Source organism: Gopherus flavomarginatus, chromosome 2 (assembly GCF_025201925.1).
Source record: "Gopherus flavomarginatus isolate rGopFla2 chromosome 2, rGopFla2.mat.asm, whole genome shotgun sequence".
NCBI classification, from domain to species: domain Eukaryota; kingdom Metazoa; phylum Chordata; order Testudines; family Testudinidae; genus Gopherus; species Gopherus flavomarginatus.
The window spans coordinates 247,987,862-248,010,741 of NC_066618.1; the positions used below are offsets into that span (position 1 = coordinate 247,987,862).

The 22,880-nt window shown below is 40.2% G+C and overlaps 1 protein-coding gene across 8 annotated transcripts in view; it reads right to left on the reverse strand.

Annotated features, from left to right (window-relative positions):
* Window positions 1-2,803: 2,803 nt before the first annotated feature.
* ZNF704 (zinc finger protein 704) overlaps window positions 2,804-22,880 on the reverse strand; it is a 165,489-nt gene continuing 145,412 nt past the window's right edge. For 3 of the 8 annotated variants that reach the window (XM_050941068.1, XM_050941071.1, XM_050941069.1), the window contains exon 9: window positions 8,932-22,440. In XM_050941068.1, coding sequence (XP_050797025.1) covers window positions 22,329-22,440 — 112 coding nt within the window. In that variant the 3' untranslated portion in view covers window positions 8,932-22,328. Of the gene's footprint in view, window positions 3,269-3,571; window positions 3,717-3,816; window positions 3,905-8,931; window positions 22,441-22,880 lie in introns of those variants that run through there. The other 5 variants (XR_007772645.1, XR_007772642.1, XR_007772641.1 and 2 more) reach the window with 5 other exon arrangements.

The window sequence follows — 22,880 nt, forward strand, 5'->3', positions numbered from 1 at the left end:
CCAACTGGAGGCACAAGACCCAGCCCCACTCACCGAGGCCTCCCTGAGCCTGGTCCCTGGCACGGCTGGGCAGCCACAGACGGCAAAGTCCTCAAGGTGTCACAGGAGGTCGCTGCTGTCATGATGGAGGGGCGGCCAGGCCAAATGTTAGTTAGTGGCATTGTGGAAAATGTTGCAGAGAGTGTTGAAAGTTGCACGTCTGCAACAGAATTGTGGCTCACAATTTTCTTACAGCCTTTTACATAGGACCAGTTCCTGGCAGAGGGGTGGAGAACAGGCCTGGCCAGAGACTTCCCCTACTAACATTATTTTCCTCCCATTTTTGAGTTTTCCAACCAAATCTAGTCTCAGACATAAGCCCAACTCCAGAAAGGACCAGATGTGCTGGCGGTCCAATGCTTTTGGCTAAATGGGATTGTTAGGAAAGCCTTGATCTGCATTACCTCTGTGAAGGGTATCTAGGACCAGGATTTCACTGTGGGGGAGTGCTCTTCTGAAATGACTGTTCTATAAATAGCCTCTCTTTTTTTGATATATAAAAACACAAGACTTTAATGTTCGTAGTTGAATCCCACTCCAATAGATATAGTCTTAAATGAGAGTATAAGCAATCCCATTCTCTGCAGGATGGTTGATTTTCCTTTTACTGGTCCAGGGGCTCATTATTCCCTGATAAGGTTGGCAGCTGCTTCCAGAAAACTGAGGAGACAGAATTTCCCACAGGAAATTTTCCATGCTGCTAGGTGCAAGGGAATCCCTGGCAGACATGGGGGTCTTTTACCAGTTTGTCTGGTTGAGGGACTAAATTGGAGTTGATATGAGCATTTTCATTAACAGTGGACATCAGAGTTTGGTTGGCCCACCTTAGGGTGGTTACAATTGCTATTGTAGTTTTTTGCCATGTTGCTTGGCTCGCTGCCCTCCACGGATAGGGGGAGCAAGACCAAAGAAGAGCATCTATTGTTAGCTTCTGAGTCAGGCGGAGTGTTTTTATTAACCTTATGTAAGTAGTGGTACAGTCCCAATTTATATAACTAGCTCTTGAAGGCATCTCTCCACAAACACTTAGAATTATCTCTATTTACATGCCTTTAATTTTTAGAGACTGTAAATTCTCTATACACCACAAGAGGTCGGTATGTGATAAAGGTTTGCCCAATTAAACAAACTGCCTGATTTTTTTTTTCACAAATGCTGAGCACCTGCCGCTTCCATTGATATCAGTGGGTTGGTGGGTGCTCACACCTGTAAAAATCAAGCCATGTGTACATCACAAATACCTGCAGACTGACTCATTTGAAATCCCCCATCAGAAGGTCATACTTTTTTTTTCTCACATTTTCTGCCATTTTGCTATCTTTAAAATACCACATTTAGAAGCCAAAGTCATTTTAAAACTGAAATGAACATGATGTTGTTCGGTGCACTTGGAACAAAGCTGCAAAACTTTGTGGCTGGGAAGACAAGCATATATCAGTTTTAATAGAGAAAATGTGGTTTACATCTTTGTGAATGAATCACAGGCAGTAACATTCAATGAATTAATACTCTGGATCTTCAGAGTCATGCTATAGATTTTTATTGATATACGTTTTCTTATATCCCTAAAACACATTACAAGCTGGCCAAGTTCAGCATGGCTGAGCCTCAGCTCAGAACAGGCTACTATAGCAGAGTAACTATAGTACAGGAGACTGAGTTGGGAGGCTACTAAGCAGGATAGGGCTGATATATAGAGATGTAAGGGAAACTTGCACAGCACCTGTCCACTGTTATAATTAATGAGTTTAAAGTCTCCCTCTCTCAGTTCCCTCCCCAGCAAATATAAATAAAACTTTCTGTGTATCACTGACAATATCAGGATGAGGAATGATATGAAACTTCAGAAAGATGCAAATGTTTTCTCTGTCATTCATCTCTAGAGCTAGATTTAAAATGGTAGCAGAATGTTTTCCCATTTGACTAAATTTTCTTGCATCGCTACAGATCTTCAAACCAACACTGCAGTTTTACAACCACAAATATTTTAATTTGGTTCCAAACTATCCAGACTGAGCATTGCTAGAAATCTTGGCAGATGGTTGTCAAAGTTAATGAACTAAAACAAAACCTATCCAAGCTAGGGGCTCCAGAATAATGTTACATGAAATAATTTTACTTAATAGTATGTTGTGACTTGCAGGGCAGCAGGTTTCTACTACGAAATTTACTGGAAAATAGGATTGTATTACAATAATGTTGCAGCATTAATCTTGGAGAGCAGACGATTAATATAATGCTTTATAATGTATTGCTAACTCTTTATATTCACTGACCTTTACCTGGTTGACTGTCATAGATTGTTTCATAGGCCTTGGTATTGCTAGAGCTAGTGGAGTTCTCCTTTGGCATGTTTGGTGAGTCCAAAGCTGTTTTTCTTTTGTGAGCAGAAGGACCTGAGCTCTATCCTAGGTGATGCTATAAATTATCCAGATGACCATAGTGACAAAAGTGCAATGTAATTAGAGAAAGGTAATCCCTTGAGTTTGTCCACTAAATGGAGCATAAAGTTTCAAGGCTGACTCCTGTCTCTCTCTTGATGAGAGAACATAAAAATGTGCCACAAAGCACACAACTAGGAAGAATTAAGAGAGCCCCCAGCTTCATGACAGAGGCTGATCTAACTATTGAAGTACAATTTCACACAGTAAACATGATGTGCAATCATGAAACATTTTTAAATACTGTATGTTAAGATTATTTTATTGCAGTTGAATTTAACTGGAAACATTTGCTTTAGAGCATTTGTAGTGCACGATATATTATTTCAAATCAGTTCTCCCCCATTGCACAGCTGTAGCTCACCACTGCTCTGGAGGGACAAGCTCTAGGAGTGAAGAGGTAGTTTGCTCTTTATGCCATTTAGTCCTGGACTTCTCTGCTGAGACTGCCAGCTCCAGGACCACATGGCTGTGGATAACTTTCCTACAGGAGTGGGATTTTCCTCTAAAGTAGCCCACCAAGTAGCCATCTTTCATTGGCAGTAATCGCTGACCACTCCTGGTTTCAAAATAAATATTTAAGAGAAGCAAAACAGCTCTTATAAGGATGGGAGCTGGTTGGAAAATGAAAAGAAATCTTGTCAGAAGCATGTCGGTGGAAACCAGCAATGTATTGGATGGTTGTAGGGACGGCAGGAGCGGGGCTTCCTCATCTAAACCCTTCTGGTGTTTGGTTCCGAGAAAGGGCTGAGGTTTGAGACAATCCTTTACTAGATCTGGCTGGAAAACTGTCAAAACAGGAGTAAAAAAAAAATGTGAATAGGGGAAGTATGTGGTCTGGCTGCCAGCCCCACTGTTATCCTGGGATTGAGTTCTCAGCAAGGTATTTGAATGATAGTGTGTTTAGGTTAGTTTTCGTGGTTCTTAGGCTACACATTCACAACAGTGGTTCAAAAGGGGAATCTGCTGCTTCTGTGTATATATTCTATGGACCATCACTAGGTACCCCTGCTGGAATGCATCTCAGATCCCTTCTGGTGTATGGCAATCCTGTTTCTAGGCAAAGCTAATGAAGCTGCTCTTTAACTTACTACTTTAAATGTTGCATTTCGGGAGCTTTCGTTGGAACACCGGCGCTCTGAAGCCTGTTCACGTGTACAGCAGCTAACATGCTGAGAGGACGGAGCCACTGCTTCAGCTCAGCAGGTAGAGGTCTGTATTTTTGAGCGCACAAATCTGAAATGGGGAAATAGAGGAAGAGGCTAAGTGACTTCTCTGAGCCAAAATTAAAACTCTGGGTCCAAATTTCCAGTCCCAAGGTAGACCATGAGATCACCTGTAAATATCTGACTTATGACCAGGCTGATGATGGTCCAATCCCACTTCTGCTGACTGGTTAGGCTCAGTATGCTTACAGTCCTGTACTGTAAAAGAATGAAACTTTGCACAAACAACCAACCTACAAGTAGAAGTTATACACAAAGTCTTTTTATTACATGAAATAGTTGAACATACTCCATAATAGTTAATCAATTACAAGTGCATTTATTTAATGTTTTGTGGACATTGTAACAGTCTGAATGGCTGGATGGCCAGCATTCTACTGAATTCAAGCCAGTGCAAACCATGGCATAACCATAAACAGTAAATTACAGGTCTACAATGATGTTAGACTAGCTAAGCAAGAGCATATTTATTGACACATCGAAGCATCACAAAGTATGAGAGCCCAAATGTTAGAAAACTATCACTAAAATGGCATTTGTACAAATTCCTTATTTTATCTAACAGTAATGATCCTTTCTTGGATCCTGGTACATCAGTAATGCATGAGATCTTTCTCTAGTTTCAGGGAAGCCATTTAAATGTTTGATACTATAATGGGCAACAAAAAAATGTAAACATTTTAATGGTCCTTTGAAAGCCCATTGAGAGAGAATAAACTGTGCCACAGGAAAAGTGCATTTTAACTGGTGTGCCCCTTACGGCCAGTTTTTTAAATTTTAATTTTTCAATCAGAAATTAATGTCCTGATACACATAGCAACAGTTATTTATCCATTTCTGGTGCAAAAAATTAGAAAACTTTTTTTTCATTTAACTCATAAAAGAGAAAACAAGTAGAATAAAAACAAGTTGTCTTTCCTTAGAGGAACAGCAGTAAAAAACACCCAACATTTAAACACATCACCTTCTCTATCTATAGAGATATACACAATATACCAATAGCTAGCAAAACGCATAGCTGATGAACAGTCATTTTTTTCCTCCAGGTTTATGTAGCTGAACATTATAAGATTATTTACAGTCGGATAGATATCCACATAAGTAGTAATCAGAACACTTGTATTTGGCTAAAAGTTATATAAAAGACAGACAATTTATTTTTCAAATACTTTCCAAATATATATTAAGTTTCCAATATTTCCATTAGCGCCAGAGTTGGAAGCTCTTTTTCTCATGTTTAAAAAGTGAAGTTTGTGATATTAACTGATGACAAAGGGCCTGACCTGCTCCCACTGCAGTCACCGTAAGGGCTCATGTTGACTGCAGTGGGCCCTTGGTCAGACCCAAAGGGCAATCAAAGATTGCAGAGAAATGTAATAGTGCCTCTTTATTTTTGCCATAGGCCCTGCTCTGGCAGTGATATGTTTAGTGAGACCTTGGGTCTCCACAGATCCCCTTTGACTGCACTGAGGGTCTATGCAGATGGACTTACGTGCCCTTGCTGGGGATAGACTGTCAGCTGGTACAAATGGTTATACTTCCAATAGCTATGACAGTTTACACCAGCTGAAGATGTTGGCCCACTTCCTTACTGAAATCAATAGACTCAGTGTTGGTGCAAGGCCAGTGTGCATCACGCTGCAGGATCAGGGCCACAGTAGTGCTAGGAAGAATGATTTTCATACTGGAGAACAGACACAAGCTTTGCTAAAAAACAAAACTATAGTGGCTAATGTGACAAAAAAGCTTTAGAAGGGATGGGAATATTACACATGCAACACAGTAAATTAAGAAATATGTATGTAACTTGAAAAATATATTTTCATGCTACTTTTATAAAAACTACAGAATTAGGAAGTGAGCTGATCCATAAAATAAAAACATTTCTGTATGTTATTTTTGAAATTGTAACTGAATACCCCCTAGAAGCATATACTTTTCTAGATAAATATAAAAATAGCGCCACTGCTATCTTTATATGAGTATTCTGTGTTTGAGTAGATTGCGTATAAGCAAAAACCATCTTAGACTTGTAGTCCAGGGTTACTGTACTGTACCTTTTAAAGCAACAATGTTCTTAGCACATCTGACTCTTGCAAGGTAAAATATAAGAAACATATGTTACTCATTCACCAGAATGGTTTGACCTGTACTACAGAAGAAGCAACTGCCTGTACTTTAATGTTCTATGTAATACTTCTTTATTTTCCCATGTCTTCCTGCCATCTTCTAATCATTTCTCTAGTGAAGCACGCATTGAAAACAATACGGCCTGATCCTTCATTCCTTACACTCTCAAAACTCCCTTTGAAGTCGAGGGGAATTCAGGGTGTGTTAAGAATGCGGGCTGGGGCCCTCAGGAGCAATATGATAGATATCCAGAAAATTTGTTTGGTTTTGAATCAATACAAAATACAATAAAGGACAGTATGGAAATGCATAGTTTGTAGTTGCATACATTCATTCACTGTGATCAAAGGAAGCTGCTTCTGCTAGGCTAGTTCATCACCATCTATTTGCAACAGAACTGAATTCTGACAAACTTACATGAGATCAGTGACCAACATACATCTTGCAAATTAATGGTCACTAAACAATGCTACTTTTCTCTCCTCACTGTCTCTGTGAGCTACTTTAAGCCTTTTATCACGTGTAGGCTCCTAGATAAACTAGAACAGCGGTTCTCAAACTTCAGTAACCCAAGGACTCCCATTTTGATTTTAAAATTTTTCGGGGCCCCCAAATCTCTTGCTCAGCCCCAGGCCCAACCCCCACTCCATTCCTTTCCCCCAAGGCCTTGCCCTACCCCATCTCTTCCTGCTCCCCTACCCCTCCAATTCCCCCCTTTCCATCCCCCTCCCCTGAGCGTGCCCTGTCTCTGCTCCTCCCCCTCCCTCCCAGCACCACCTGCATGACACTGAACAGCTGTTCCCTGGCGTGCTGAAGGCACTGGGAGGGAGGGGAAGGAGTTGATCAGCGTGGGCCGTGGACCCCAGTTTGTGAGATGCTGAACTAGAACATACAATCTCCAAACCCATTATAGCGAATTCTTGCTGAACTTCAGGTATGCCAACATGTACATGTTTAGCCTGGTTTGTCTGGGGTTTAGACCAATGCTGCTCTCATTGATACAATGGAGACATAAGTCTTAGAAAAACTTTGTCTTTAAATATGGTGTTATGAGCTAGCTAAAAAGTGGCTTGGTTTCAAACACTGATATTTTAGTCCTCAGCATAGACTAGTGCTTCTTACTTTTTGTTTTTGGCAATGGCTGAGTATTTGAAAATGCTACCAAGTGTGCTTACTACTTACATTTCATTAACCCTTTGGAATCTAGCCTTTTCTATCATCCTGAGCAACTCAGAGCCTTCACTAGCACTATCTGCAGAGTTAGCTTTCCAACATCTGCACCATCACTTATGCTTAGAGTTGTTACATTACACATCGTAAGACTCCTTGAAAATGTATTGAAAGATTTGAATTCAGCATGCAAAAATATGCATATGCGGGCACAAAGAATCATAAGTGCATTAAAAACGTGTATACAAAGCAATTGCAGACTTCACATAAGAATTTCGGGTAGCCTCAATCTCTACATTCTTGGTCTAGCCCTAAAACCTTTCCATTCTGGCAGCAGAATGCACAGAGCCATTTCTAAGAATTACAGGCCTGATCCTGTGAATTGCACTGTCCTGAAGAGCAGGGAGCTGTGTATGTTGCATGGATACAGAAGTGGGTTCGCAGGTGCATTTCAGGGTTAAGTCTACATTAAATTCAATTGTAACTGGGTCCTCAAACTTAGCTGTGGTGTATCTAGGCCCAAAGAGTCTCTCCTAAGTCAATGGGAGTTTTACCTGAATAAAGACATCTCAGAGGTGCACCTAGGGTGACCAGATGTCCCAATTTTATAGGGACAGTCCTGATTTTTGGGAGGCTTTTTCTTATACAGACACCTATTACGCCTCCACCCCCGTCCCAATTTTTTACAGTTGCTATCTGGGTCACCCTAGGTGAACTCATTGTTCCAATACTATCAGGTCTTCTAAGCAAGAAGATTGACTGACTGACTGACTATAAAGACTATCGTTTGCAGTGTTGTAACCATATTGGTCTCAGCATGAGATAGACAAGGCAGAAGAGGTAATATCTTTTACTGGACCAACTTCTATTGGTGAAAGTGACAAGCTTTCCAGTTCTCTGACACACACAAGCTTCTCTTTTACCACCAGAAGTTGATCGAATAAGCACTAGTACCTCACCCACCTTGTGTGCCTCATAAATATTATTTTCTGCTTAGCGCATGCTGTCTGAACAAGGTTGGTGACTGGAATTCCGAGGAGGGTGAGGATTGTGATTTTTTTTTTTAAAGATGCTCTACCCCCACCCTCCCAAATTTCTGTAACACCTTAGGGAAATTTGTTACTAGTGTGTGTGGTGGATTAGTCACAAAATTACCCCTTGCTGCCAACAGGAGTTGTGCATTTAAATCCTCCACACATGGCATTGAAGACTTTCCCCTTAGCATGGGAGTTACTCGTCTGCACTGATCAGATACATAAAGAGTCTTTTTTTCTTCCTTCAGTTTTTGTGTAATCAAATGAAAATGCAGAAACTAGCTCAGTGGCAAAGCTATTCTGTGTGCTATCATGCAGGGGCTCTAGTTCTGAGTAAGGCCTTGGCTACACTGGCGCTTTACAGCGCTGCAACTTTCTCGCTCAGAGGTGTGAAAAAACACACCCCTGAGAGCAGCAAGTCACAGCGCTGTAAAGCGCCAGTGTAAACAGTGCCCAGCGCTGGGAGCGCGGCTCCCAGTGCTGCAAGCTAATCCCCACGGGGAGGTGGAGTACCTGCAGTGACCACACTTCAAAGTGCTCCCGTGGCAGCGCTTTGGAGTTTTGAGTGTAGCCAAGCCCTAAGTTTCACCAGCCTTGGGCAAGTGGAAGTTGGGTTTCACAGACACATCTTTAGCCTTTGCAGGGAGAGAAGACAGAAATCTCACACCGGGTAGGGACCGATCCTGCTTTTACTACTCAGGCAAACTATCAAAACGGAGGTTTGAGAGTTTGTCAGTAACAGCTGCAGGATAGTGCTGTTACAGATCAACTAACACTGGTGAACTAGCAGAGCATCCGCTTCAGAGGAAGTTAGGTGTTATGCCATCATCTACCTATTCATTTGGTACTGGTGAGGAAGGCACGTGTGTGTGTGTGTGTGTGTGTGTGTGTGTCTTTTGGATAGAATTAGGGGTTTAGATTCCTTCTGCTTCCATGCTGTAATCTCAAGACCTTCCAAGCATAGGGTGATCCCACAGTACCTCAGACAGTTGTGTTTGTATTATGGGAGGGGAACCTAGAAAGGATCTGCCCTTGGAAGGAAAGGGAGGGGGCAAAAGAGAGTTTTCTTAGCCAGCCAGTTTGCTCTGGCTTCCAGTCACTGTAGATCCTAGTGCTCTGAAGTTCAAGGGATGATTTGGAAACTGAAATAAACGCAGTTTGGGTGAGGTAAACAATTAGACATAGTGTTTATTTTCAGTGTGTTCTACAACACCTACAGAGGGCTCTGATGATCCTTGTTTGCTTTTTAAAGCAACAGGTGCTCATCTTGAAAGACAAAAAAGGAAAAAACAAACAAACTTTAAATGCATCTGGATGTAGCTTTAGGGCCAGATATTTTTTTAATGCAAAGAGTTCCATGTGGGGAGTGATGGATAATATAGCCGTTAGGGGCTGATCCTGCAAATGTTTACTCACATGAGTAGTTAGTGGCTTCTGTGATCTTACTCATACTCATATGAGTAAAGATCTGCAGCTTCCTTTTAATAATCAGGACCCAGTCTATGCAGAGAGTTGCACCGGTTTAACTAAGGGTGTGTTTTTAAATCAATTCAGCTAAACTAGTGCCAACTCCATAGTGGACAGTTTTTTAAAACCATTTAAACCTGGTTTATAAAGATTGATCACAAAGGAGTTTGGACCGGTTCAACCAAACCAATTAAAAAATATAGTTTACTTAACCAGTGGAAGTTCTGTGTATATACAAGTTCCAGGGCTACACCTTTTCCACTTGCTAGGAGATATTCCTTTTTAAAGCTGTATCATCTCATTTGTGTACTGAATCAACCAAATGTCAATTAATTCCAGAAGCTACAGTATTTATGTATACACCATTTAAAAAGTACCTCATCTGATCCAGAAACTATACATTTTTTTTACTAATTTAATAAAAATTGCTTGGTACCAGATTTCTCCATATTTCAGGATCATTTCTAAAAATTATAGGTCAAAGCTCTGCAAGATGCTGGTAATAATAATAAAAAAGATTTAAAAAATCAATTTCTCAATTATTTTTTAATATAAAAATACATGGCTAATAAGTAGGAAAAATATATACAATTAATTATCTAATTAAAGATCACTTCTTTTGCACAGAGTGGAAGAGAAAATACTTTTTAAAAATATAGTTTAAAAAAAAAGACTGAATTGCTTCTTGAAATATGTTTTAAAATTTCAAAATTTTACAGTCTCCAAAGCAACATTTGGCAGGAAATAGATGAGAAACACTAAACAGAGATTGTTTTCCTACAATAGGGAAATTCAATCATAAGGACACATGGACCTGAATCCTGCAGTCCCAATGCAGGCAAAATACCGACTGATTTTATCAGGCATTTTGCCCACGTATGGATGGCAAGATTGGGCCAATTCTGACTAATATTTGGCCTTTTGGCTTACACTAAAGTCTATAATATTAATATTCTCTTTCTGTACATTAAAATACGATGCCTCTATTACAGAAAAGGTAAAAAATTTTATTTAAGTGCTTCTTCATAGTTGTGAGATGTTACAAAACTTAGTGTAATTTGATGTTGGTTAGGACAGATTTGTTCCTTAATGACATTATGGACTAGATCCTATATACCCCTTTGCCCCTTTTTATGCCATTCTGATGGTGCAAAGGGGCTAGAATGCTGCACTAACAAGCCAGTTGAGGATTCTCCTCAGCACAGGAAATCCCAGAGGGGCATCGAGCCAGTGTAGCTAGCTCTGTGCCACCTCCACCAGTCCCAGCGGCCATAGCTTGCTCCATTCCTGTAATCTCCAGCCAACATAAGGACTCAGGGGCTGTTACAAACTAGCAAAAATTAGAGGAACCTCAGACTTCCCTGCATTATATCGTGGGCCAAAAACTGGCTCCTAGAAGCCCCTGCAGTCAGGGGATTACAAAGATAGTTCAAAGCTACCCTTGATGCTCATCAAAGCCATGACAAATGGAGCCCTGGCACAGCTGAGGTCCTACGTCTCATTTTACATAAGATTATTTGGCTAACCACTGACCGGTCCCCACTTCTCTCTTCTCCCCCCGCCCAATCATATGAAATACTACTAGTAGGAGGGTTAAACATTAGGCTTCATTATGCTAAGCAGTGTGCAAACACAAATAAGAGTCAGGCCCTGCCCTAAAGAGATTACAGTCTAAATAGCCAGGACAGACAAATGGTAAGAGAGAGGCTGTAATGTCATTGTGTGTGTGTGTGGGGGGGGGGGGATTATCGTAAGTGACTTGCCCAAAGTTACACAAGAAATCAAAATTGAGCCAAGATCTCCTAAATCCCCAGTCCAGCACCTATTCTCAATACCATCCTTTCTCTCCTAAATACTGATAGCAAAATCCTGTTTTCTAGAATAATGGGGAAGAGACTCCACAGTTCTGCTTAGCCAGCTTTTTGGCATAATCTTGTTTGTTTGTTCTTCTGGAGGAATGTGTGAACATAAGAACAGCCATACTGGGTCAGACCACAGGTCCATTTAGCTCAGTATCCTGTCCTCTGACAGTGGCCAATGGCAGGTGCCCCAGAGGGAATGAACTCATCAAGTGATCCACCCGTGGCCCACTTCCAGCTTCTGGCAAACAGAGGCTAAGGACAACATTCCTGCCCATCCTGACAAATAGTCATTGATGTCAAGTGAAAACTAAGGGCCCTCATCTTGCAACCCTTACTCTAACAGTCCTTACTTGCATGAGTAGTCCTATTGTCTTCAGTGAGGCTGTTCACATGAGTAGGAACTATTCTCTTGAGAAAAGACTGTGTGATTGGTCCTCAGCTAGCTACAACGCAATTCAGTCATGATACTGATGTAAAGTCTTGGATTGTAATATAATAGTGTTTTGTAAAAATATATGAATTGTGCAACTGACAACCATAATACGCTGCAGTTGTGCACTGAAGATAGACACTAGCGTCCGATCTCTTGGCTCTAGAGAAAATTCTCTGTCGTTTAATATGGACTTGAGAATGTGCAATATGTGCTGCTCTCCCTGCATCCCCAAGACATGCTAGCATTAATTATTGCTATATTAATCTTATTTTAAAATAACCAGCAGTAGTTGTTTTGACTGACCTACTCTATAGAAAGAATCATCTTAAAGGTATCCATGAAAGGCTCATTTTCATGAATTAATTTACAACAGTTACTTAAAAATGTACATGTATACAAATAAGTAAAGCATTTTAATAAATATGCAAATCACATTTGCTTTAAGGTACTTAAGAGGAAAAAAAATGACCTAAGCTAATGAATAATCTTTTCTGGCAAGTTTCTTGACTATTACATTATAAAACAGTAAATAAAAGTGGTGTTGATCACTGACTATCTTCTACTTACAAGTGATTTGAAAATAGTACAATATTCTGGCAGGAGAAAAGAACCTGTACTCAGTGAGGAGGCCATAAGTATCTGGATAGAGAAGTGTTATCCAGATGTAACCAAACTAGATTGTCAGGCTGCATAATGTAAGGTACAAAGTGCATGAAGTCTACTATACCTGCAGTTCTCAACCAGGGGTCTGGTGCCTCCTGGTGGGCCACGAGCAGGTTTCAGGGGGGTCCGTCAAGCAGGGCTGGACTTAGACTCACTGGGGCCCAGGGCAGAAAGCCAAAGCCCTGTTGCGCAGAATTGAAGCCCAGGATCCTGAACCCTGCCACCCGAAGCCTGAGCAACTTAGTTTCGTGGGGCCCCACTTGCCCTGCTTGCAACCCTAACAGTGGCCCTGGCTTTTATGTGCTGAAAAACAGTTGTTGTGGCACAGGTGGGGTATGGAGTTTTTACAGCATGTGGGGGTGGGGGGCTCAGAAAGAAAAACGTTGAGAACCTCAGTACTGTACCCTCTCCAAGACACTGGACACAACTCTTGTGCAATAATAAGTAGAGAGGCCCAAACAAACACTTAAATCATACTATGCTCCAGTTCTGAGGATATTTGGATTAAGATCTTAACTTCTTGTCTCAAACCTCCCTCAAGTAGTACTTATGTAACTGAGTCTGCCCATTAACCTTCTCCTAGAAGAAAGCCAAGATAATCATGTTTCTTTAAATGTGAAGCAAGGAAACATCCTGTTTAAGAGACTGCTGCTTGTCTTAATCTTCAGTTAACTCTGGTTAACAGAATGAGGGGGGAGGGATAGCTCAGTGGTTTGAGCACTGGCCTGCTAAAAACGCAGGGTTGTGAGTTCAATCCTTGTGGGGGCCACCCTAGGGATCTGGGGCAAAAATCATTACTTGGTCCTGCTAGTGAAGGCAGGGGGCTGGACTTGATGACCTTTAAGGGTCCCTTCCAGTTCTATGAGATAGGTATATTAATTGGAGGGGAGACTGTGTCTTTCTTGCTGCTAAGGAAATGTGGTGCATGATTGCTCAGTGTGGGACATCTCTATGCTGGAATCTCAGTAAGACACGGGCTATTCTCCTACCTACACATCCACATGAGGAGTCTGCACTTGATTATTTGAGGCTGTTACTTTGTTCACCCCGAATTCTACTTTCTCTTGGAGTGATGCTACCACTGACTTTGGATGAAGCTGCTCACTGTGACTCCTGGATCAATTAATAGTGCCATGGCCAAAGCTTTGTTGAGGGAGCAGAGACTTTAAGCAGACACAATGGCAATTCCCCAGCACTTTTAAGTGGGGGTTAGATGTGGCTTGATAATAAAATACGCTCACATGCCTACGGTGGTACCTCACTTCCTTAAGGAATATTTTCAGTGTGGGAAGACGGGTTTCCCACGAATTACTCCAGTAGTTGAATGGTTTGGGGCATAACTGGGAAAAGCTGGAAGAATGCTATTTAGTAAGTGGATAGGTGATTGTGTGTTGTTAGCAGCACCGCTAATATCATTTGGACCCTCTAGGCAATATCGGATGATTGAGGCCATCATAGAGTTTTTTGTCTGGCAGGGGCCTGTGAAGGCTATAACACCATCCAAGATAAAGGCTGGCACAGATTTTGGTAAAGTGGCAGTCCTTAGGCAGGGAGAACATTTCTCCAGCCTGGTTGGATTTCATTAGTTTTCAGGCCAGACATTTTCAGGTGCATTTGTTTTTGGTCCTCAACAAAAAGCACAAAATTTTGGTGCAGCTCCTGCTCACTGAACTCATACAGACAGTCTCTGACGCCAGTGGCGCTACATATGTGAGGGATTCTGTCAGCCAGGCTTTAATGGGGGTGTAGGAATACCTGGCCATGACATCCTTCCCTTGGCTGCATCCCTTCTATACCGGGAAGCAGATGGGGCGGGGGGGAAGAAGAGGGGGGAAGGGGTTTGGCACAGGAACTGCTATGGTGGCTCTGTGGACCTCAAAGATTCCCTAGCCAGAGATAATTCACAGGATCCGGATCCACTGGCTTTATCGTTGCCCTGCACTGCAAGAGCAGCATCTGGCTCTGGAGCTGTTCTTTTTGTAAACAATTAACATTCCCTCCATAACTGCTACCTCAGATTATTAATCAGTTTGATAAGGAATCAGTTTGACGTTCCAGCACCCAGTGCTGCAATGTATGAGTTGCTAGCTCTGCAGGGGATTCATAAATCTAATTAAAACAAATACTTTAAATTGCCTTTTAAAATTCTAAAAGAGTTTTTTGTTTGGTTTAAATGCCTCCCAAAATCTCTAAATTGTGGGTGCTAACCCACATGACAAAGCCCCTTTAAAAAACATAGTGAAAGCTGTGTATGACATGGTATCAGAACATCTGTAAGGCTTGTCTTTTGATTGCCCCAGCTATGAGAAGCGTTTCTATCTGTGAACAATGCGCTTGCAAATGATCTTTCTATGAGGACCTTTCTAGCACAGGGTCTCACTGAAGTCTGAGCAGATTGCCTTGTAGGATCGGGCTCAAACTGGTATGACTGTGTTTCAGAAATCGTTGTCAAAATGTACTGCATCTTCAAGTTAAATAGTTGACAATTTTAAGAACTTTACAACTGAGACTATAAATATTGTAAAACCCCCAAGAGACCAAGCAAAATCTCTTTTCAGAACATGGAATGCATGACCATGAAGTAGGCTTGTCTTCATGACACTGAAATGTTAATTTCAGACTAAATTATCTCTATGCTACCAAGGGCAACATTTTTTCCTTTCAGAAAGACTTGAAAGTCGCTATTTCTAATTCCTCCCAGGTGTTCTGGATTATTTCTTCTGCTCTGTTACGGTGTGTGCACTGTTGGTGTATAAAGCAACAACTCTCTTGCATCATTCATGGAATCTGAGTTTTGTTTCACAGTTTTTAGTAAATTGATATAAAATAATGCCAGCATTGTTGCAGCTCTGAAGTTTTGCCTGTACTAACCTATTGTTATTGATAAGTTAGCTTTAAAGAGCATGCTTTGCAGCACTTGGTTCTATAGTTTAGCCCTTTGTTTAGTAAGCAAGTATTGCATCGTATAAAGAAGGCTGCTATCTGTTTCCTTGCCAGAATAAATATGAGATCTTTTTAGAAACACTAAAACTTACACAGAACAACATCAGTCATGATGATACAAACATATTTGCATTTTGAAAGTTTAGGTGAACCGACAAACTAAGAACTATGGGCCTGATCGTTTGTTTCCTGTACACCCAGAATTCCTATTGAAGTCAGTGGGTGTGTTGAGCGCATAAGCAATGCAGAGATCAAACTGTATGTCATCAGTGACCTGTATGTGTCATGTGTGTGTTCTGACAGGCTTTCTTTGAGTTTGAGAGGGACAGGGCAATGTTGGAATTCTAAACAGTGTCTTAAAAAGCCAGTTCTCTGAATTAGACTTTTCTTAGTGTAAAAGTATTTCTGAATCTACAACAAACAGCACAAAATTACAAATGGCCAGGTTGTCTTGCAATATATTTCAAAACAAGACTATAAGAATAAGATGTCTCTATGGTCCTGAGTCAGCAAAGCATGCAAGCACATTTAGACTCTAAGCATATAAATAATCCCATTGGTGAGACTCTCATGTGCTCTGCATAAGTGCTTTTCTGCTACTGAAATACATCTCTTCAACCTCTAGTAAACTTTGAATGTGCCCTGCTATGCAGATTTATCGTACCTACACTCTGAGAGAAAGATCAGTCGCTATCATTAACAGTGTCCACATGAGAATTACATAAAGCTAAGAACTTTATTAAAATGTTCAGATATTTATGCACATGCATGATTTTACTCACTTGAGTGTATGTCTGCCCAGCTGGATCCCTGGTCATGATGTTAACAGATTCTGTAAAGAGATTCTGATAAGGAGAAATTACAATGGAACAAAAAAAAAGGGTCACTTCTTCATGTACAAATGGAGAAGTTTTGAGAACTGTGTGTATTTCAATAAAATGCATTTTCTTATTTGCATGCATGATCTTGAGTTTCATTCAAGCTTGTACTCTAGTAGATATGAAAAAGGTCTAGTTAAACATCAAGTGCACCATAAGGAAATTAGCACCTTGCAAACCAGAGTACTTAGTAGTTACAGGACAGCATGCTACAAAGTATACATTTTTGTTGTGAGCCACTTAAATGAACAGTAATCCAGTTATAGATAACACATGTTTAACTGGGTGATTGTATAGCGACAAGACTTCATGTTTACAATACATTCTAGAAAGCTTTATACAAATATGTAGACCATCTATTGTATCAGGTCGTGTTTCAAACTCTGTTCCCATAACTTTACATCAGCTAAAACCTCTTTCCTTTTAATATTTGAAGCACACAGGCTTAAATACTCTGTGTTAGCAAGAAAAAATCACAAATAAGCACTCATTTCTCATTTTAATAATTCAAATGGTAATATAGTCCTTATTTCATTAAATAATTCTATCCAGAAAAATAAAATAAAATACATATTAAAATTCTTAGTAATTGTAGGTTCAAACAGACCAATTTTTTGCATCTACTGCCCTTTTATTTTCCCTGAGGAAATCCATATTATTTACATAACTTTGTTATTTTTCTCAAGATATTTCTCTATGTACACTTAGTAACTTCTGTTTATCTGAACATTACATACCAAATGCTGCACTACTATTTGCTATTGAAATAACTAATTGGCGAGGAAAACTCTTCCTTAACATGACTGGATACAAATTCAGAACTCGGGGATATCCCTATCTTCTACAGTAGAGTAGTGTAAAATGAAAGACAAAATTCTTACATTTCCTAGAGGGGAACAATGATGAACCTTGAGAATTTACAAATGTAATTTAGGAGCTCCTTTGTAGCACTGGGTTAGATTTTAAGAATTCGGACAAAATCTTGCAATCCTGATTTATGTGAGTTGTCCCAGATAATAGGAAAGCTACATTTATATTTCTACTGCTAATTTGTTTTTCATGTTATAATTATTTCTTTATTTCTCTCAGGGAAACATACAATAGTTATCTCAAACTTGGATGCAAAGGTTTTACCAGAATTTTTTTTTTCTTAAAATTTGATTAAGGTTAGAAAAGCAGTTCTATTGAACTGTGGCTTGTTACTGCATTTGTCTATTCCCTTATGTGTTATCTGACCAGTTTATTGACAAAAACAAGTTCTTACTACTGTCAGCAATGTGGAGTAAACAAGGGTATGGATGAGTGAGCTGTATTCTTCTTCAGCCTGTGCATCATCAAAAATAGTGCCAGCTACCTTCTGACTGTAGAATCTTTCTGGACTGGTTAGAGATGATGTACTGTACGAAGCAGAAAGAACAAAGCTTGATTTTCAGATAATGAAAGAAATTGTCCTGCTGAAAGTCACAGAAAAATCCTTGTATCTTGTATATGATGGACATTTGATAAAGAAGTCTATGTAAACAGCACTGTAGTACCAGATGGGGAATACTGGAAGCAGATGCTATCAACCACAATTCAAGACACCACTTTTTGCAACCTTGAAAAAGGTTTTTGAAGCACAAGGATCCTGCCGCCACAAGTTGCTTAATTTAGCATCTATCTTCCGTACCTAAACTGTCAACTTGACTAGTTTTCCGTTATTTTGCTAAAGGGGTATAAAATCCTTCTGGAATCCCACAACAACAAAAACTCCACTACAATAATGTTTTATAACTGCTTTTAGAACAGGCAGCAACTATGTACAAGATAAGTCCTGGTAGTCTAGGATTAGCTCCATTTGTCTCTTCAGAGTTCAGTTCCAGCAGTGCTACCTCTAGGTAAGTTCAGTGAAGTGTAAATAGAAAACAAGATGTCATTTTAGTAACCTCTTTCCAGCCACCACTGTTATAGTGAAGAGCAGTATAATTTGATTGTAGGGATGACTGCTGTGGAGTTTGGCCCAGTCAAGAGTGGGGACAAACCCTCATAACCTGTTAAGTCTTCCCAACTGGCCAGGAGATGCCTAATTTCACATCCCTCTCCCAGGTTCTTGAGCAGCTCTCTTAATGTACCTATGGGAGAGTAACAGACCTGCAGGGAAGCCCTCTAGGTTACATCTGTACATTTAATTCACCAGAACTCCAGGCAAGATCTCTCTTTAGATAGTCCCTGATCAGACCATAGCAAAGGAGATATGGGTAGAATGACATCATGCTGCTATGTAGGGTGTCACTCTCAGGGAAAACTTGAGGGTGTAATATAAGTGCGTGGGACTGGAGAAAGAAACAGGCTCAGGTTTCAGGAGGATACCCAGTTTGGAATGACACCTGGAGCTCACATATGCAAGCTGGTGGCCAGGCTAATACTGGAAAAACAGAGGTCTCAGCGTGTAACACTGGCCTATATACATGTTCCATAAAGATCTCTGCCTTCTTGCAGTATCATTGCTTATTGCTAACGAAACAGCTGGAGGGGGGGCAGGGACCTGATTGATCACTAAACAATCAGTATTCAGATATCCCAATTAGGTGATTGAATTCCATAAAATGTCCCGCCCTAGACTCTGACCAGGTATGAAGCCTGCTCACCTTATTCACACAGATAGACCCAATGGGCATGTTTGCACCAACTTGAATGGCAGCTGACACCTCTGAAAAGTAGGTGTCAATATGCAAATCAGAATGGAAGTTTTGCTTACTTTGCACACCTATAAAGGACTATACAAGGTGCAAGGCAGTGCAGAATCAGATCAATTGACCTGGATGGAAACAGCTATGTGAATAAGATTATCCAATTTTTATATATTTCCAATATTTGGCATTTTATGCAGGACTAGAGAAACAAGCTAATCATGTTTAAAATGCTTGTCTAAAATGTTCTCCTTTTGCTTGAAATTTCCTTTTTTCAGGCATTTTCCCAAAAAGACATTTGTTTTGCTGTAGCAGGAAAGTCACTCCAGCAAAAATTAGGATCCAGTGGTGTATCTGTCAATATAAAAGTTTGATAAGATCACGTGGTACCAACTTCTGTCACCAGCATAATTTCTATTAAGTGGTTAAAAGAATTTTATATATATCCTTCAATATTTATATTTTAAGGGTCATGTTCTGGCTGCTAGTGGTGCATGTACACACATACCAAAGAACCCATGGCCAACTGTGAGAATGCATGTTGGAAACCGATCACCAAATTCTTACTCCTCTGAAAAAATCAGGGGTCACCTGACAGACCCTCCAGAGAAGTGTGACTTGGTGTGGTTAAACAGTGTAGGGAAGTAGTCCATACAGACATATGAGCCAAGCACTTCGGCCAGGCAGGGGCCCATTCATGCAGCTTATTGTAAATAATCTTACTCTTATCAAGAACAGAATGAAAGTGTGTGTAACTTTGAGAGGTGGACAATAACACAGCTTTGGTGGTCTATTTGTGTGCCTATCTTTCTAAGAATAGATATAAAATTAGCAGTGTGGGAGTGGCTATGTGAATTACGTTATAGGAATGGCTTTGCTAACGTTTATGTGAAGCCTCTGAGCATGCCCAGTAGATCTTTCCACAAGCCAGAGCAGAGTGAGCTGAGTATACATGCAATTAATAAGATCTGTGCCTTCTCTCTAACTCATTTTCCTCCAGTATTACAGCTGGGACGAGTGCTGTGCCTGGTTCTTAGGGCCAACCAGCATTTGCCTCATGTTGTGGAAATTTTATGATTTAATTAATATGTTCATTTATAAAGTGCCCCCTGTCAAGGTGCTCATGATGCTGTACAACATTTTAGAAACCAATTACAATAATATATTTAAAAATCCTCTTTAAAATTCAAGAGATCAGAGCAAATAAGGGAGAAGGGGAATACAAAGAGAAGGGAACAATGATGGGGATAAGTAACGAATATGAGGCCAACAGGGGTCATAATAATTATTTTATAAGCATCTTGAGAGGCTTTAAGAAATAAAGAGGGATATCAGTGAAGCAAGGGATATACTGTGTCCCACCATAGTAAAGGCACTGACAACAAGGTCAGCATTTAAAAGGAAGTAACTAGAAACAGTTACAAATTGCTAAGAGGTATTTCCCTAAAGAAAGCTTTGAAAAAAAACCACAGAAGGAAAAGCCATGACCTATGACTTCACCAAAAGATAAGGAAGTGCAAACAATAGGGTGCAGATGGCGCTGTATATCTGCCAATCTTTACCTTCTGTTGTGTTAATAAAACAAAACATGAAATAAATTATTCTGGCTGGATTATAGGGTCTGATTTTTCTAAACAAGTTAGGTGCACAGTTGTGCATAAAAAATAGGTAACTGTATGCATGCACGTGACCCTCACTAGCCACTTGTGCATGAAAATTGCGTGATTTGTAAACACAGTTGCAGAAATAATGCTGAAATTAAGCATGCAACAGAGCAAATAATTTGTTTTAAAAAAATCAGTCTCTTACTATTCTTATGTTCTTTCCATTCAAACATGTATTGCCTTTTCTTTAACATTACACTCTATGCTAGGTTCAAAAGTGTGTGCTTTTGTTCTTAAAATGGGCATAGGAAGCAGTGCAAGTTAAGTAATGCTGTCATGAAAGCTATGTGATCCAGTTTATCAGACTCCATGAAAAACAAGTGCCGCTGGTACTGGGCCTGTGTAACCCTATTAATATGATAGGTGCCTATACCTATGGTTTATTTTGCTTTTTAAACAGGCAGGAGTTGGTGACGCACATTCATATGGCATTTCCGCTTTACTTTATTTTCTCACTAAAATAACTACTGACGTATAAGTAACCTCATCTATCTAGCATTCTGGATTTAAACCCTCTAACAAAACATCAGCATTCTGGATTTACACTCTCTAACAACCTGAAGGACTAAATACACCAAAGCGCACACATCTATCAAAGTGCCCTCTGCATGAAAATTGGCTATTTCTGACCTCAGTGACTTTTTTTTAAATAAAAAAGGACTTTACTTAACACATACATATGTTGCTCCACTGCTGTCATATTCCACTTGCTGGGATGATGCAATGGGAGCACTTCTTGGGTGTTTTTGTTTTCTATACATTTTTTGCACAAATAAAATTTGGCATTGCTAATGGAAGGAATGAGTGAGTGAACCATTAATTTAGTAACCACCTTATACATAGGAGAAAAGGAAGCAAGAGTTGAACTGCTGGGTTGGCTCACATCTCTGAATAGATATTACGTATAATCCAGTTCTTAATAGGGCTTCAGCAGCATAAGATGGCCATTGCTAGGAAAAGGGACCAGTGAGAAGAAAAGATACTGGAATCCAAATTATATTCCTGTATGTTTCAATGATCGTTGAAATGCCTTCCCTCAAATCTTGGACTTACTTGTGGCTGAGATCTGCTGGTGATTTCCCATCATTTTTCTGTCTCTGGAGTATTACAATCTAATTTAAAACTTAGCTCCACTCTTTTGTTCTGGTTTGTGACTGCTTTTAAAAAATCATCCAGGAGTCCTTCTGACATATTAAGATTTGAAATCCTCAAAAAAACACCCGAAAATGAGGGATCCAACCAAGATCATTCACATCAGCAGACTTATTTAACAGGTTCCACTCTTGGTATGGGTGCTGTTGAGTGAACTGTAGCTTATATGTCTTAAAGTGTTAATTAGGCTTTTGAAAAGAAATCTTCATTTCAGGGCAAGATGCGGTGCTTGGTTCAACTGATACAGACGTTCACAGCATAGACATTGACACTGTTAAAAAAACAGTCATGGGGAGCAAGTAGTTCCGAGTTAGCAACAAGTTATTTTTTGTTTTAAGAAAAACATTAATAGCTGCTCTGGGTTCAATACTTGATAAGACTTTTTGTTCTATTGCTCCACACTGGTTTTGCTAAGTGCTTTTCCTTGGCTACAAGTGCTTTGTTTTGAAATACAAGTCTGTTTAAAAGGCAGCACTGGAGGATAGGCAGGGGCAGCTGCAGCAACAGGATCCTGCTATTGTACTTCACATCCCTTGGGTCCTCCATGCTTCCAGTCTTTAGTCGACGAACCTTTGGCAGGCTTTCTTCCAACGGCAGGCAGTACACCACATATCTCGGTTCTCCATCCCATACACTTTTCGGCATTTTTTCCCCTCCCCTCTAGGTTTCCTGTCCAAGAAAAAGGGACACCTCGTTAACAAGGTTTTTAGCTATGCCTCATCATCCCACACATTTTGAAAGAGACAAAACAATCTAAATGCAGCATGACCTTGAAAGAGCCTCATATTTTCAATGGATCTCTGACTACTTCAGCAGAATCTTGGTAATTTGAAAATAGTAAGACTAGGAGTGAGGTGAAACCTGCTATTGAGTGATCCACTCCGACCACCCTCCTGTGCTGTAGTCTTTAGAGAGTAGCTGGTGGGCTCGCTCCTCTATGTTGCTTCAAGGGCTCTAGCCCATCCAATCCTTTGTAAGGTGTGTGTGTGTGTGTGAGGGGAATAGGCAATCTGTCCTCTTCTCCCTTCCCATTCATAATAAACTAGATTAGAAAATGCTCCTCTGGTTCCATTGATGTATCTTTAAGAGAATCCTAGAAATTAGCAAAT